This window comes from Gadus macrocephalus, chromosome 10 (genome assembly GCF_031168955.1).
Source record: "Gadus macrocephalus chromosome 10, ASM3116895v1".
Classification (NCBI taxonomy): Eukaryota; Metazoa; Chordata; class Actinopteri; order Gadiformes; family Gadidae; genus Gadus; species Gadus macrocephalus.
In genome coordinates this window covers 1252663-1267148 of record NC_082391.1, presented here as the reverse complement: position 1 = coordinate 1267148, position 14486 = coordinate 1252663, and the positions used below count along the sequence as shown (strand labels likewise).

The following is a 14486-nucleotide window of genomic DNA, read 5'->3' as shown; positions in this document are numbered from 1 at the left end:
TGTTGTATACTGTCCGCTTCATGCCAGCCCTGTATCACTGGCGATATGCGTACAAACGGTCTGTTGTGGTCCGTTAAGGTTGTGATTCTATATTTTGCATAGTTACCTTCAGTTTTTATTTGAATCACGGGAAAACTTGATGGTGGAGAGAATGAATGCACGACAATGACTGGTTTCCTGACTGAAGATAATAGTCAATAGATGAGAAAATATGGGTGGTTTTATAAATCATAAATAACAGGAGAAAAACAGCTCACAAAAGGAGATGTTATATGGTGACAAGAACCATAATAATGATTATAATGATAATAATGGTTATAATGATAATGATAATAATAATATTTTTTTTATTAAATGAAAATATATATATATAAAAATATATATATAATATAATATATATAATAATTCTTCTTAATATAATATATTTTAGTTATTCTTCTTATTAATAATAGGCTAATATTTTATAATAAAATCCACAATTGATCAATTACTCCGGTATTTTTGGGGGCACTTCTGCTGCGTGCGTCACCGTTTTTAGGTCTTTTGCAACAGAAACGCAACACAGCAAGATTGATCTAACACAACTTCTGGAAGATATATATTTTTGTATCAGGGTTAGTTGTAAGCGCGGATTTTGTTTTCTTTTTCTCTCGCTAATGCCTTCACAAAGATGAAGGAGCGCTTTGAGACGCGAGAGTGGTATCTCCTTTACAACCGAGGCACTGGAGTAAGGAATTAATTACCATTCAAAAGTAATGGGCCTATTCCTCACTGCTTGAGTTTCTAACGGGGGGTGGAGGGGTGTGGGGGTGACTGGCATTGGGCCTGCCTCAACGCCAAGGGAAAGGATTAGAGCACGGATTACCATCTGAAAACTCCTACGAGACTTTCTGACTCAAAGATCTTTCTCGGACAGTAATCGCGTTAATACCCGGGGATTAATGCTTTGGCAAAATGCAAAATTGAATTTTAATTCAGCTTGCATAAATAGATATGAAATAAATTGAGAATGGGCCGCAGAAGAATGGACGGACTCCATTCCCCACACGTCCAGTGTAGTTGAATGGAGGCATTAGGATAGTGTGTATGGGCCTATACCAGCCGATGGCTGCACCTTGCACTTGCTGTATATGTTGCAAAATAAGAGCCGTTTCAGCACCTGCCATGCAAATTCATAAAGCAGAATTCTATTCCAGCAGCTGAAGCATGAAATTAGGTTGTATGTGTGATTAAATTCGATTCAGTATCAATAGATGTTTAAATAAAATCGCTCTAATACGATTTGTTGTCCTATGTTCGGCCTATAGGCGTCATGGGAATGCATGGTGATTTATATATTTTATGCTTACTTTCTCGGGAGAGAGACTTTTTTTTGTAAGGGGATGCGTGGTGTTGTTTTTTTTGGGGGGGGGGGGGGTGGGGGGGAATTCCGCTGTTTCATTTTCTCACGTGTTCGTGCTATTGAAATGCAATCACATCTCGTGCACTTGTGCCTAATCCTGTCAGAGCATCGCCCTGGTAACCCCTCTCAAGTGTGGACAGAAGACGGCCTTTCTCCCCCCCCCCCCCCCTGCCCGCCCCCCCAAAAGGCCCTTTTCTCTCCCTTCTACCCCCCAGAACAAGGACGTGCCTCCGTCGCTGCGGAGCGGCTCAAACACACGCTCGAGCTGGAAAAAAACACGATGAAATCCAGCCAACCAAAGTTGTAAAACAGTTACACCTTTATCGCTTTATAAGAGCAACGAGCGGGGTCCGTCGTCCTGGGCCGTGACGGGCCCTAACATGCAGGGGGGGAATAATTAAAAGCCCGTCAAGCTGTTGCATGCCTTTGAAGTGATTTTATTTAACCAAGAGAAGTTGGTGGTTGTAATAATAAAAATGGATCTCCTCCCCCTCCGCGTGGCGCGGCAGGCTCGGGACGGTGGTCCGGGCTGTGAAGTGTCTTTAAGTCCTGTTCTCTCCTCCCTCTAAATAAACCATTATTCGTTTAATCAGCGCCCCGGTTTTCAATTTATAGCCCCGGCATGCGCGAACGATACAACCAAACTAGATTTCATCAACCTGCTGTAGAACGCAAGCGCGTTAAAAACAAGTGGGCATATGGGCAGGTATGTGGTGCGCGCTGATTTGTGTGACTCCGCGGAGGAGAGAGAGACGGGCCGTGTTTTGTTCACCCCGAGACTATTTGAATAAGAATAATGCCAATAGAGTGGCTCAGGCAGAAACAAACCAAGCACAAAGGCGCAGAGGAGCCGAATTTGGACGAGGGACAACGTGTATAGAAGTGAAAAGAAGTGAGGGGTAGACGTGCACAATGGAACAATTCACCTTATAATCGCTTTGATATATTATACATGGCTGAATACTCTAAACATTGTGTAATTATTTATAAATGACTGTCCCCCCGACTCCTCATAATGGAACGCGGAGAAAAGCGCCACAGGTCTCTGGACTAACTATTTCTAAATAGTGGCCCCGGTCACCTTCTCTAAAGAGGGACGAGGTGCTGTAAATGGAATAAATTGAATAATTAATGGAAATGGTGTGGCTGTCTCATAAAGATGTCTTTAAAAACACTTGGAGAGAATTGGCCAATGCACTGCCGGACATTTTAATGGCCGCGTCCAACAATGGTGGGAATATTAAAGAAGGATGGGTGGAGAAACTGTGTAGATGGAAAAAAAAAAGCAAAAAAATGTATAGATGAAGCTGCTTTAAAAAATCTAGTCTACACACACACACACACACACACACACACACACACACACACACACACACACACACACACACACACACACACACACACACACACACACACACACACACACACACACACACACACACACACACAAACGGCCGTGAGAAAGAGCAGATAGAAATGGAAAAGTATGAAATGTTTTTTATAATTATCGAGTTTCATCATAACAAAATGCAGTCGGATTTAGGGGGAACATGGATGATGTCTTCTTCTCATCCGCAATTATGAACTTTTGTGTGGGTCTATGTTCTTAAAGTATGTAGTAATAAAACACATTGAATATATTCCAGTGTAAAAACAATTTAAAAAAAAAAGGATCTAGTTTTTCAGGAAAATTGGCTCGAGTAAATAGTCCTTGTTTTGATATGAATCGTACACGGAGATCGTTCTGTTTGACAAAGAAGAGTTGAGAAGAAAGATATATTTGAGGCAAACTTAGAGATGGAGGAGATTGTAGAACCCCCCATAGTGTTTGGAGCGTGTCCCCGGACATGCGACCCCGGGGTTTTCTCCCCCCTCTTTTGGTCTTCTTTCATTTAAGTATACAGGTTTTTTCTAACTTGGAAAAGTGGGCGTGGTCTGTCTACACTACAGCAACAGTTCTGATCGCGTGGCCGGGCAGCGGGCCCGACGCTCTGATTGGTTGCCGGTGATTACAGGCACGCTTCATTATGCTAATGAGACGGTGCGGCGGCACGGGGCAGACGTGACGCGCCCCATTCATCCATCCCACACACACACACACACACACACACACACACACACACACACACACACACACACACACACACACACACACACACACACACACACACACACACACACACACACACACACACACACGCACACGCACACGCAAACACACGAAAACACACACATGCCACAGCAGGGGTGGGAGGGAGAGGGGGGGGGGTTATTGTACGTCCAGGGTATATAAGAAGAGTGAGGCCAGTCGTGTGCCAGGCTCACTGGATAGCACGAGCTCAATCAAGAGCAAAGGAAAAAAAGACGCAAAGACGCGTGCCTTATACTTTACTCTTTACGCACCAAGAAAAAAAAAAAGCCTTCCTTTTAGGGAACTCTGTCTCTGCTGGCGAGAAAACTTCCTACTTCAACCACTATCATCCAGAGGTAGGTTCAAAGACACTGCGTGTTTATCTGCTACACAGCTTGTTGTCATTTAAATGCGAGTGATTCTTTTTTAACTTTTGCGCAGTTTTTTTAATATTGTCTTCTTTTTTTTACTTGTTTCAGAAAGCAAAACCTCACGATGGACAGCGTGTACTCCGACATCGACAGCAACAGCTGCGACTTCTCGTACGGCGCGCAGAGCGACGATGAGAACTCGGGCTCGTGCAGCATGCGCTCCGAGTCCCCCGCGTCCTCCTGCACCGGGAAGCCCGGCTCCCCGTCCGACAGCGACCTCGGCGGTCTCCTCCACCTCGGAGGCCAAGGAGACGTCGAGCAGCAGCAGCAGAAGAAGAAGAGGCGCCGGGGTCGCGCACGCGGCGATGGCACAGTGATTGTGGTGAGGAAGAACCGGCGTGTAAAGGCGAACGACCGCGAACGCAATCGCATGCACAACCTGAACGACGCGCTGGACACGCTGCGCGGAGTGCTGCCCGCCTTCCCGGACGAGACCAAGCTGACCAAGATCGAGACGCTCCGCTTCGCGCACAACTACATATGGGCACTGTCCGAGACAATCCGCATCGCCGACCTCCAAGCGAGCAACAAGGCGGCCGGCAGGGCTCCGCCTGTCAACGGGGACATGTCACTTCTGATGCTGCCCAACCTCAGCTGCATCACCGACGAGAAGAATCCAGCGAGCGAAGCCTGCTCCTGGAGCTCCGCCGTCTCCGCCTCCGCCTTGGCCTCCGCCTCCTCCCCCTCCTCCTCCTCCGCCTCCTCCTCCCCAGCCTCTTCTACCTCCTCCCCGGCTTCCTCCTCCTCATCCCCGGCTTATTGCACTTCCAACCCGAGCAGCCCCCTCGGCGCGCAGGACTACGGCTTCATGCAGAGCGACTCCATCTACGGCTACCACAGCCACTTCGTGCCCGTCGTCTACTAGGAGGAAGGCCGTACTTGGACTGGATGGACAGTCCGCGGACCGCTTCGTGTGCGCAGATGTATCATGATAAAAGAGTCAGAACCGGAGGCCGCCGGCGAGGAAAGGAAAATAACGGACAGAAAAAACAAACCACTGTTTGCCTTATGGAAGGCCACTCGATTGTGGCTTTTTTTTATATACCGATTTTTATTCATTTAATTTGATTTGCTATTTACTTGTTTCTATACACAATAATTGTTAATGAGAATAACTTAATTTCTGTTTTTTATATATAGTTTGTTTTGAATATTTTGTATTTTCTCCAAAACCTTTTGCACTTTTCCCCCAGCGCAAACGACAACGTAGGCAACTAGTTCACAAAGATGTGACCTCGGTCCTCCATTAGATGAGTATTATGAATCACAGACAGAGAAGGAGACTGATTTGCTTTTGCAGAGCGAGGTGAAAAGTCAATTTTACAATTTGTAGAGTGATAATGAGTGATAATGCAGAAAAACGAGCGTGGAAATTCGGTCTCAACGCTTTGACAACGAACTGAAAGGCCATCAGAAGACAAGGAGCTCCCCTCATGCATTATGTATTCACACACACACACACACACACACACACACACACACACACACACACACACACACACACACACACACACACACACACACACACACACACACACACACACACACACACACACACACACACACACACACACACACACACACACACTCAATTCAATGACTCAATACCATCGTCAAGAGGCGTGGGTGGATCGTCCGTATAATTTGCTAGGGTTGTTCTTTTATTTATTCGACTGTTTTTGCTCACTTGACATATGAAATTGTACTTTGTATATAGAGAGATTATTATTCTATTTACAACGGAACTTTGGTGCTGACAGCCATATTTCTACGAAATAAAAATATAACGTTTCTAAAAAAACAACACATGTTTCCTTTGCTCTTTTACCTTTCATCTTTCAGGGCTATATTTGATTGAGAAGAAATAATATAACAGATAATAGCCTAGTTAATTTACATGATATTTATCTGAAAGTGTATTCACAGTCATTCAGGATATATAAACAAAAGAAAAAAGCAAAACACCCCGACAAAACAAAACTAGAACAAAAGAATGCACAGGTCCACGCGCAACTATTGTCATAATTGGGGCCTAATAGGTTTAGAGGCTCAGGCTGATCCGCGCATTCGTGCATGCATCAGAGGACAATGGACTCGCAACGCATTAATAAGATAACGGTTTATACGGAGGGCGCGCGAGTCGCGACAGCAGGTGGATCTCACATTTGATGCTTACATTTGAATCGGGTCTCTCTCTCTCTCTCTCTCTCTCTCTCTCTCTCTCTCTCTCTCTCTCTCTCTCTCTCTCCCACCCTCTTTTTCTCTCTCTCTCTCTCTCTCTCTCTCTCTCTCTCTCTCTGTGCGTGCGTGCGTGCGTGTCTCTCACGTTCCTTCTCGTGGCACATAAAAAACAACGATGCAAAGGCAATTATAATAACACACCGAAAACATTGTATTTTATATTTAAATAAGTATAAGATTGATTTGTAACGTGTTTACCCTTTATAGGCATAAGTCCGTTTAAATATATTTTTTATTTTATACATATATACATATATTTATAACTATATGTCAAAGCTTTTATTTATCTGCATCTGTTGTTAAGTACATTTCGGTATTAATTTCGAGGCTCCTCCGGGGCCACGTGCAGGGTCGGTGGGGTTTAGCCTGAACTCTGCCGACCAGACAACCAATCTGTGATGTTCTGTGGATTCTTTCTTTTTTTCATCTCCAAAGAGATTTTAGGGAGTTTAGGTTAAGTCCTTTATTTGTCCCTCCATTCCTCCAGTCAGACGGGAGGTCCGGCCAAGAGCTTTGTATGTGCACGTGTTGGGGATCTGGGCACATAAAGGATCCGCTACGAGACGCACGCATGCCAATTTACAGCAAAAAACCGAGAAAGACACGAAGGGAAGGAGGTTCTGGCAGAAAGATTAAAAATCTCAATGATTGTGGCAGTTGGTTGATTCTACACTGAACTGAAATAGTCCTTAATAAATCTTTGAAATGTCCGAAAAATGCATTTTAGTCGCAAAATAATTAAACATAATAATAAAGTTCATTTAGCGGAGGCAACGGCCCCCGTCCTGCCACCTGTTTCCACATCATTCCATAAAGATAATTGGCGTGCGCGCGTGATGCGTCATCGCAGGCACGCTATATCTATGCGATGCATTGTTCATACGCGCGGGGCCATAACACAATCACGCGGCCAGGATTAACTGACGCGGAGGCCAGGAGCTTCACTGTGCACCTGCAGACTAATTACTGGTAGGCATACAGCATGCCACCCCGGCCTAAAAAGTTTTAATTAGTTTGCCATTGTTGTCGTTAAAAACAAAGTCCAACACAGTGCTGATTAGAAATTCTCTTCTGCGCAGCACCTGCTTTTAATATTCATGAAACCAAGAGTCGACCGTTCATTTTTTCTTATTGGGCCTTTTGTTGACATTTTTATATTCTCTTTGCAGCGCATACACACACACACACACACACACACACACACACACACACACACACACACACACACACACACACACACACACACACACACACACACACACACACACACACACACACACACACACAAACAAATCCACCCTCACACACAGATATTAACCATTAAATTAAAACATAACGTGTGTTTAAACCAGAGTTAAAGAAATCAAAACATAAACCGCATTAAACAACCCATATAATGTAACAAAATATTATATATATATATAAACAACATTTATCTATATATATATATATATAGTGTTATAAAGATGTTTATAATGCAATAAATATCAACACAATGTGTTTCAGCATCAGAGATACATAAACACGCACACACACACACAAACAGCATGCACACACACATACACACTGGCATGCCCACCTGGACTTACCCTGAAATTGTTCTCTTCAAGTTAAACATTATCTTTGTGTTGTTGCTTCTAGAAGCCGCCCTTAGAAGTTTCTGCAAACAACACAACAATCAAATGTTGTTAACCACATCTCTCTCCCAGCAAACAGCAATGGAACTTTATTAATAGAGTGCTCTTTGTGTAAAATTGCAAAGAAAACATATTAACAAGGCCAACAACGCAAAACCAAGAACCAAATATATACTGTGAATAAAAGAATGGATCAAAAATAAAAAGACTTAGAGAGGTAGATTACAGCCAGCAGGATGTATAAAACTAAATCTAAACCTAAATGGTATGTTTTAAAATGTGTCCATATATGTGCATTTAAACGACTGTATTGATTTAGTGTCTGTGTGAGACTAGCCTGCATCCACGGTTAGATCTGATCTCTGCCATTAGGGGCCGGACCCCTGCCACTCTTTATAACCGCCATTAATTATTGATCAGGACAAGATGGTGAGGGCAGCGTGCTGCCCACCCACTTTATCCCCTGTTGTGTGTGTGTGTGTGTGTGTGTGTGTGTGTGTGTGTGTGTGTGTGTGTGTGTGTGTGTGTGTGTGTGTGTGATTGTCAGAGAGATGATTGGGAGTGTCTGTTTGTCTTTTTATGTCAATTTGTGTTTTTTGTGTGTGTGTGTGTGTGTGTGTGTGTATGCGTGTCTGTATGTGTCTGTGTGTGTGTGTGCACGCGTGTGTGTGCGTGTGTATGTGTGTGTGAGAGAGAGACGGAGAGACAAAGTGACAAAGAGCATAAGACAGACAACCAGAGGGAAGTAGAGCGTGGGTGCAGAGATAGCGAGAGAGTATGGAAGCAAGAGATACAGGCAGATAAAAACTAGAGAGAGAGAGAGAGAGAGAGAGAGAGAGAGAGAGAGAGAGAGAGAGAGAGAGAGAGAGAGAGAGAGAGAGAGGAGAGAGAGAGAGAGAGAGAGAGAGAGAGAGAGAGAGAGAGAGAGAGAGAGAGAGAGAGAGAGAGAGAGAGAGAGAGAGCGCGAGCGAGCGAGCTTTGGGGCCTCAGCTGTGTCTAGCTGGGTGTGGAGGATGACCCCCTGACTAGCTAGGTAGGTAGCCCTGAGCAGAGACTCAGCAGGCTCTTATTGTGACTCTGTGGTGCTTATAGCCGGAGAAGAGCCTAATTAAACAATAACTACATGCTAACGGAGAGCAGATGGTTGGAGGGGAAGCAGGAAGATGGTGAAGGGGAGCGAGGAAGATGTGGCGAGAGAGGGAAGGAGAAACCATAATAGCACATTATATCACCACGTGACCAAAGGTTGATCTTGCAGCATTGAACATCCAGTAAAACAAATGGGCGAACCGTGCAGCTTAATATTCTCCTATATTAGAATGAACAAATCCATGGTATTGAGATTGACATTCATTCTCAAGAAATTGAATGAAATCCCAAAGAAAATCTGCTGCTTTCAGTATGGCTTTTTTTTCTTAAACTATTATTAATATTATATCATTGACTCTTTCAATACTTTAGCCCCATTTAGCCAACCACTCCAAGATAGACCATGAAAAATACACATATTTTGCCTCTTCCAAATGGCTTGTTTTGGGTTGTCCCGGCATCTTTGAAGAGTGACCATGAGGTTAAGTCTTCTTCCTAAACAGATTAACTCAGCTAGCGCCTAGCTCAACTTTAGCGCCCACCTTCATACTGTCCCCAGGTCAATTGTAGGAAGCCTACCATTGGATTATTTTTAAATACCAGATTTAGAGTACAAGCTATTTAGCTATTTATAGTTCTTCTCAAGTAAAGAAAGATAGTAACTTTGTCATTTAGTTCCCTGGAAGATGATACAGCATTTAAATGTTCATTGTCCTTAAGGAATTTCTGCATTTCTAGAACGTTCTACAATCTCTCCCACGCCCTTCCACTGTAGAACATAGCATCTTTCTGTTGAATATTTTGGTCATGGATGACCCATGACGGCATGAAGGCTGGAACTTTGGAACTCCCTTGTATTTACTTCATGATTTTTCCTGACATGCCATCGATGAACGCATTTATAAAAAAAAAGATCTTCAACGACATAAGCCTAAAATCAACAAACAAGTCATCGAGGAGCAGGTAAGGGTTAAGTGTATCTTGCTCAAGGATGACTACATACAACAGCAGTGATATCACCTGCAACCTAAAAGTAATCACACTTTTCTTATTTTTCATAGGTTCTTTATCCCATATTCTTAATCCCTGACCGGAAATTTGTGTGTCAGCCTTTCTTCAGCAAATCAGCACTTCAGATGGGTTCCTATAAATTACCCCGTCAACAAAGAAGATTGTAAACGATGAATTTCTCAACAATTCAGGATTGTGGCAGAGCGGTCCTCTGATAGGACATCAGGCCTGTGGGAGGGGGGAGGGGCGGAACAAGAGGGATGGATGGTCTGCCCCCGGGGGGACAGCAAGCACACTTACCCATTACCACAGATCCCCCAAACCACCTCAAGGTCACTTAATCCCCTTCAGCCAGCATCTGGACCTGCAGCTCCAAGGCACGGCAATCTGCTCATCACCTCCCAGGGTACGTTTGATCTGGCCAACTCCGGCGAGTGGGACGGGCCACGATGCCACCGTCTCCCTCGCGTCTTGAATCCACAGATTCAACATGGGACTCGGCACACGACTGAACTCTGACGATCCGCTGGGTCCACTTTGTGCTCGGATGTGGAGCCAGTAAAGTTCTCCCTGGAACTCATTGGAGGAGGTGATGAAAGGCCTCAGGTGTGACAGCCTCACAGCTTAAGTGCCAGCCGCGGCCGAGGTGTGTCGCCCGCAGAACTGCAGTGATTAGAGAGGGATAATGACTTGTTGATAAAATAAGAGCTTAAATTCTCTCTAATTGCTCCTCTAAGTACCGCAAACTGGCCGGCGCCTCCTTGACAGACTGAGTGGGTGATGAGGGGACGAGGGGTGAGGCGGGGGGGGGGCGAGGCCCACAGGTAAACTGGTAAACAGGTAAATAAATACAGCACAGTTGTTTAGATGAAGGCAGAACATATGTCCAATAACAACTCGTTACCACCTGTGATATTATTGGGACTTGCGGTTAGTGGTTGTGGCCCCAAACAAGGATGGATGAGATCGTGAATGGGTTATTCACTCTTCTGGCCCTTAAGGAAGTTCTGGTTTGAGGGTTGAGTTCAGTCATTTGGTAAATAAGGACATCTTGTGATTTAATCTCTTGATTAAGTTGGTTTTCATACTCTTTCTTTGCCATTCATTGCCATTGGGTTTACGAGGAATGTGCTTTATCAATAACATTGGAGTAATTATTTAACACTTTTATCCACTTCGACTTGAGCGGAGAACAATCAAAGCAATAAAACAATTGCCATAGCTACAAATCAATTGTAACCCATCTTACTAAATTCGCCAACTCAATACTGCTGTCTTGGCACTCAGTGAGATAAACAATGACCGTTAAATAGGTTACACTTGTTGCAAAAAACATGCATTTAGAAAAATCCATGTAAGTGCCATTCTCCAACCATGTGTCTCCCAATAGTTCTGAAGGCCACAATGAGACGCAGGGTTTTGGAGATATTCAGGGGCGAGGAAAGAGGCCGTTGTTGTGTTCAGCCATGGACAGACTCAAACCGTCTGCATGTCTCACGGTGCACCGATCTCTTCCTGCTAGGTGAACGTGGCTGAAAATGTGGCCGGAACATGAGCAGATAAAAAGATCCATAAATAAATAGATTGTGACCTTACTCTACTGACAGGTTTTAATTGAAGAAATGTTTTTCATGACGTTTCACTGAGTTTGATCAAGGCCAGCAACACACAATATCCAAGTATCTTAAACCTCACATTGAGAGAGAAGCTTTCTGTACTTTGATTGGTTTACAACTCTGGCAGAGATATATAAGAGAGAGGGAGAGCGCTCTCCAACAAGACAATGCTCTGATTAATAAGTGCCCGAGTCCTCCACAGCACACTTGCATTGATCCCATTGTAAATTCCTCAACATTGTTCTCAATTTGTAAACCCACTTTAGACTCTTTGTGTGAGGTGAGTGACGCTCTTTACAGTTAACCCCACCACCCACTCCTTCCTCTCACACACACACACACACACACACACACACACACACACACACACACACACACACACACACACACACACACACACACACACACACACACACACACACACACACACCCCCCTTCACCCTCTTGTCTCCCTACTTGAAGCCAGTGTCAGGTTTTTTTTACGACAGAGTGACTTCTCCTTGCCCTCCCCCCCTGCGGTCAAAAAATGCCTGCTATCAAAAGCCTTGTGGGCCCTTTCCTCCTCTTGTCCCCCCCCTCCCCTCGTCTTTTCAAACCTGTTCCAGCGGACTTCCTGGCTTTCCTGCTGCTATAGGATTGGAAGTGGCCTTCATCTCTCTCCCCCTCTCTCCCTCTCTCCCTCTCTCCCTCTCTCCCTCTCTCTCGCTCTCTCTCGCTCTCTCGCTCTGGGTATACTGCTATATATTGTGTACTATTTTTTTGAATGGGTTGGTTGGGTTTCAAAAATGTTATTAGGCTGGAGGGCTCTTAATAGGTTTCCTATGCCTGCAGGCCTCTCCATGGACATTCAGTTACCTGGAGACAGCAGCAGACTAACATAATGCTGGAGGTGAGCCACGTCCACACTGACGCTGTTTCTCATCACAAAGACCATATCCCACTGGGGCATGGATCAACCCCGGCGGCTTTGACTTTAAAGAGGCTTTTACGATGGAAACCCAGTATGTGATACCTGTTCTTCCTATCAAACACACTGAGGGGCCACTACTGATATCCGTTATACCTCTCCATGGCTGATGACAGACATCTACATAGATCAGTAGTTGGTTGTTTTAAAACAACAGTTCCTATTTGCCTGTAACATACATGAATGAGATCTAGCTATTTTAGAATAAATTACCTAGCCTAAATTACCTAATTGTTTGTTGAAATGCAGGATTAAGGTGGGAGCATTTCCTCTGTTAAAATGTAGGGTTACAGACAAGAAAATGTTTTCAAAGCATTAATTTAATGAATTGATTCTAACAAGGTTATCTTTCATCTAATGGGAAGATTAATAATCTGCAAAGTGACCAGCGGATTATAGCCTATTTCCTACACAAAGAACGGACGTTAGGCTATTTAGTATTGGAGTATTTGGCAGTAAGGGATTTTTATCACTCCCAGGGTCTCCAAATGTCATGAGACATTGCTTTATGTTGTAATGGACATGATAGAGGAGTAATGGCAAAGGGATATGAGCATGATATCTGATGTTTTCTAACAAGCCTTCTCGTATTGATTATCTTCATCTCGATCACCTCTCTCTCTCTCTCTCTCTCTCTCTCTCTCTCTCTCTCTCTCTCTCTCTCTCTCTCTCTCTCTCTCTCTCTCTCTCTCTCTCTCTCTCTCTCTCTCTCTCTCTCTCTCCTCTCTCTCTCTCTCTCTCTCTCTCTCTCTCTCTCTCTCTCTCTCTCTCTCTCTCTCTCTCTCTTCTCTCTCTCTCTCTCTCTCTCTCTCTCTCTCGACATATGTTATTCTTAACCTGAGCTGCCCAGGCTGACCTTAACAGAAGAAGCGAGGAGAGGAGAGTGGGGAAGAAAGGAAAGGAGGAAGGAGAGGTGAGATGGCATTTCAGTACATTTGATTTAATTTGCCATTGCTTTTGTCCAAAGCAACTTAATTAATTCAACAATTAATGTAACACCCCAAAAGGGAAAGAATCCTTGAAAAGTGCTATAAGTGCTATAATATAGAAAGAAGAGATAGATACAAATATATATATATATATATATATATATATATATATATAAAAAAATGATACTCAAAATTTCTATTTGGTGCCCAACACGCACTCTGAACAGATGTTTTTTCATCTGTTCAGTGTAGGACTTTAGCTGTCCTGATGACAGTGGAGAGCTGATTCCACCACTGTGGCGAGAGAGACGAGGAAGGGACCCAGGACAGAGCCCTGAGGGACACCAGTAGTGAGGCTACAAGGATCCCACGCAGACTCAGTTCAGGTTACCCTGCTGGCACAAACTGTGAGGAGGGATGTGAACAGATCCAGTGCAGAGCCTGAGATTCACCGCTTTTGGAAGGTGGACTGTAGAGAGGGGAGAAGAGGAGAACTGAGGAGAGGAGATTAAACGAGAGCGGTACAGGAGGGGAGAGGAGAGGAGGAGAGAGGAAGAGAGAGGAAAGGAGAGGAGGTTAAAGGAGGCGAGAGGGGGTTAGAGAGGAGAAGAGAGTGAGACGGGACGGCATGAGAGGAGAAGGGAAGAGAGGAAATGAACTGAGAGGAGAGGGGAGGGCAGGAGGGCCTGAGCCCCGGGCTGTCCTGTTCACAGTGCTGCCTCTTTAGTATGTGAGGGTATCTTGTCTTCATTTGTAATGGAAGGACACAAACACACACCTTGCTGTGCACACGCTCCTCCCATTACCTCCCACCAACACACTCACACACGCTCACACACACAGACATACAGAAGTACGCGCACACACACACACACACACAAACACACACACAAAGGGACACACACACACAGGCACACACACACACACACACACACACACACACACACACACACGCTCACACACACAGACATACAGAAGTACGCGCACACACACACACACACACACACGCACACACACACACACACACACCGT

General features: G+C 44.5%; 1 protein-coding gene across 1 annotated transcript; it reads left to right on the top strand.

Moving 5' to 3' along the window:
• Positions 1 to 3699: 3699 nt before the first annotated feature.
• Positions 3700 to 5521, top strand: neurog1 (neurogenin 1). Its single transcript, XM_060063864.1, has 2 exons — positions 3700 to 3889; positions 4013 to 5521. The coding sequence occupies exon 2, from the start codon at positions 4029 to 4031 to the stop codon at positions 4827 to 4829; it is 801 nt and encodes a 266-aa protein (XP_059919847.1). The 5' UTR covers positions 3700 to 3889; positions 4013 to 4028; the 3' UTR covers positions 4830 to 5521.
• The last annotated feature ends 8965 nt before the right edge of the window (positions 5522 to 14486 follow it).

Excerpts from the sequence above, each read along its gene's own strand:
- neurog1 (XM_060063864.1), top strand. The coding sequence starts at position 4,029 with ATGGACAGCGTGTACTCCGACATCGACAGCAACAGCTGCGACTTCTCG.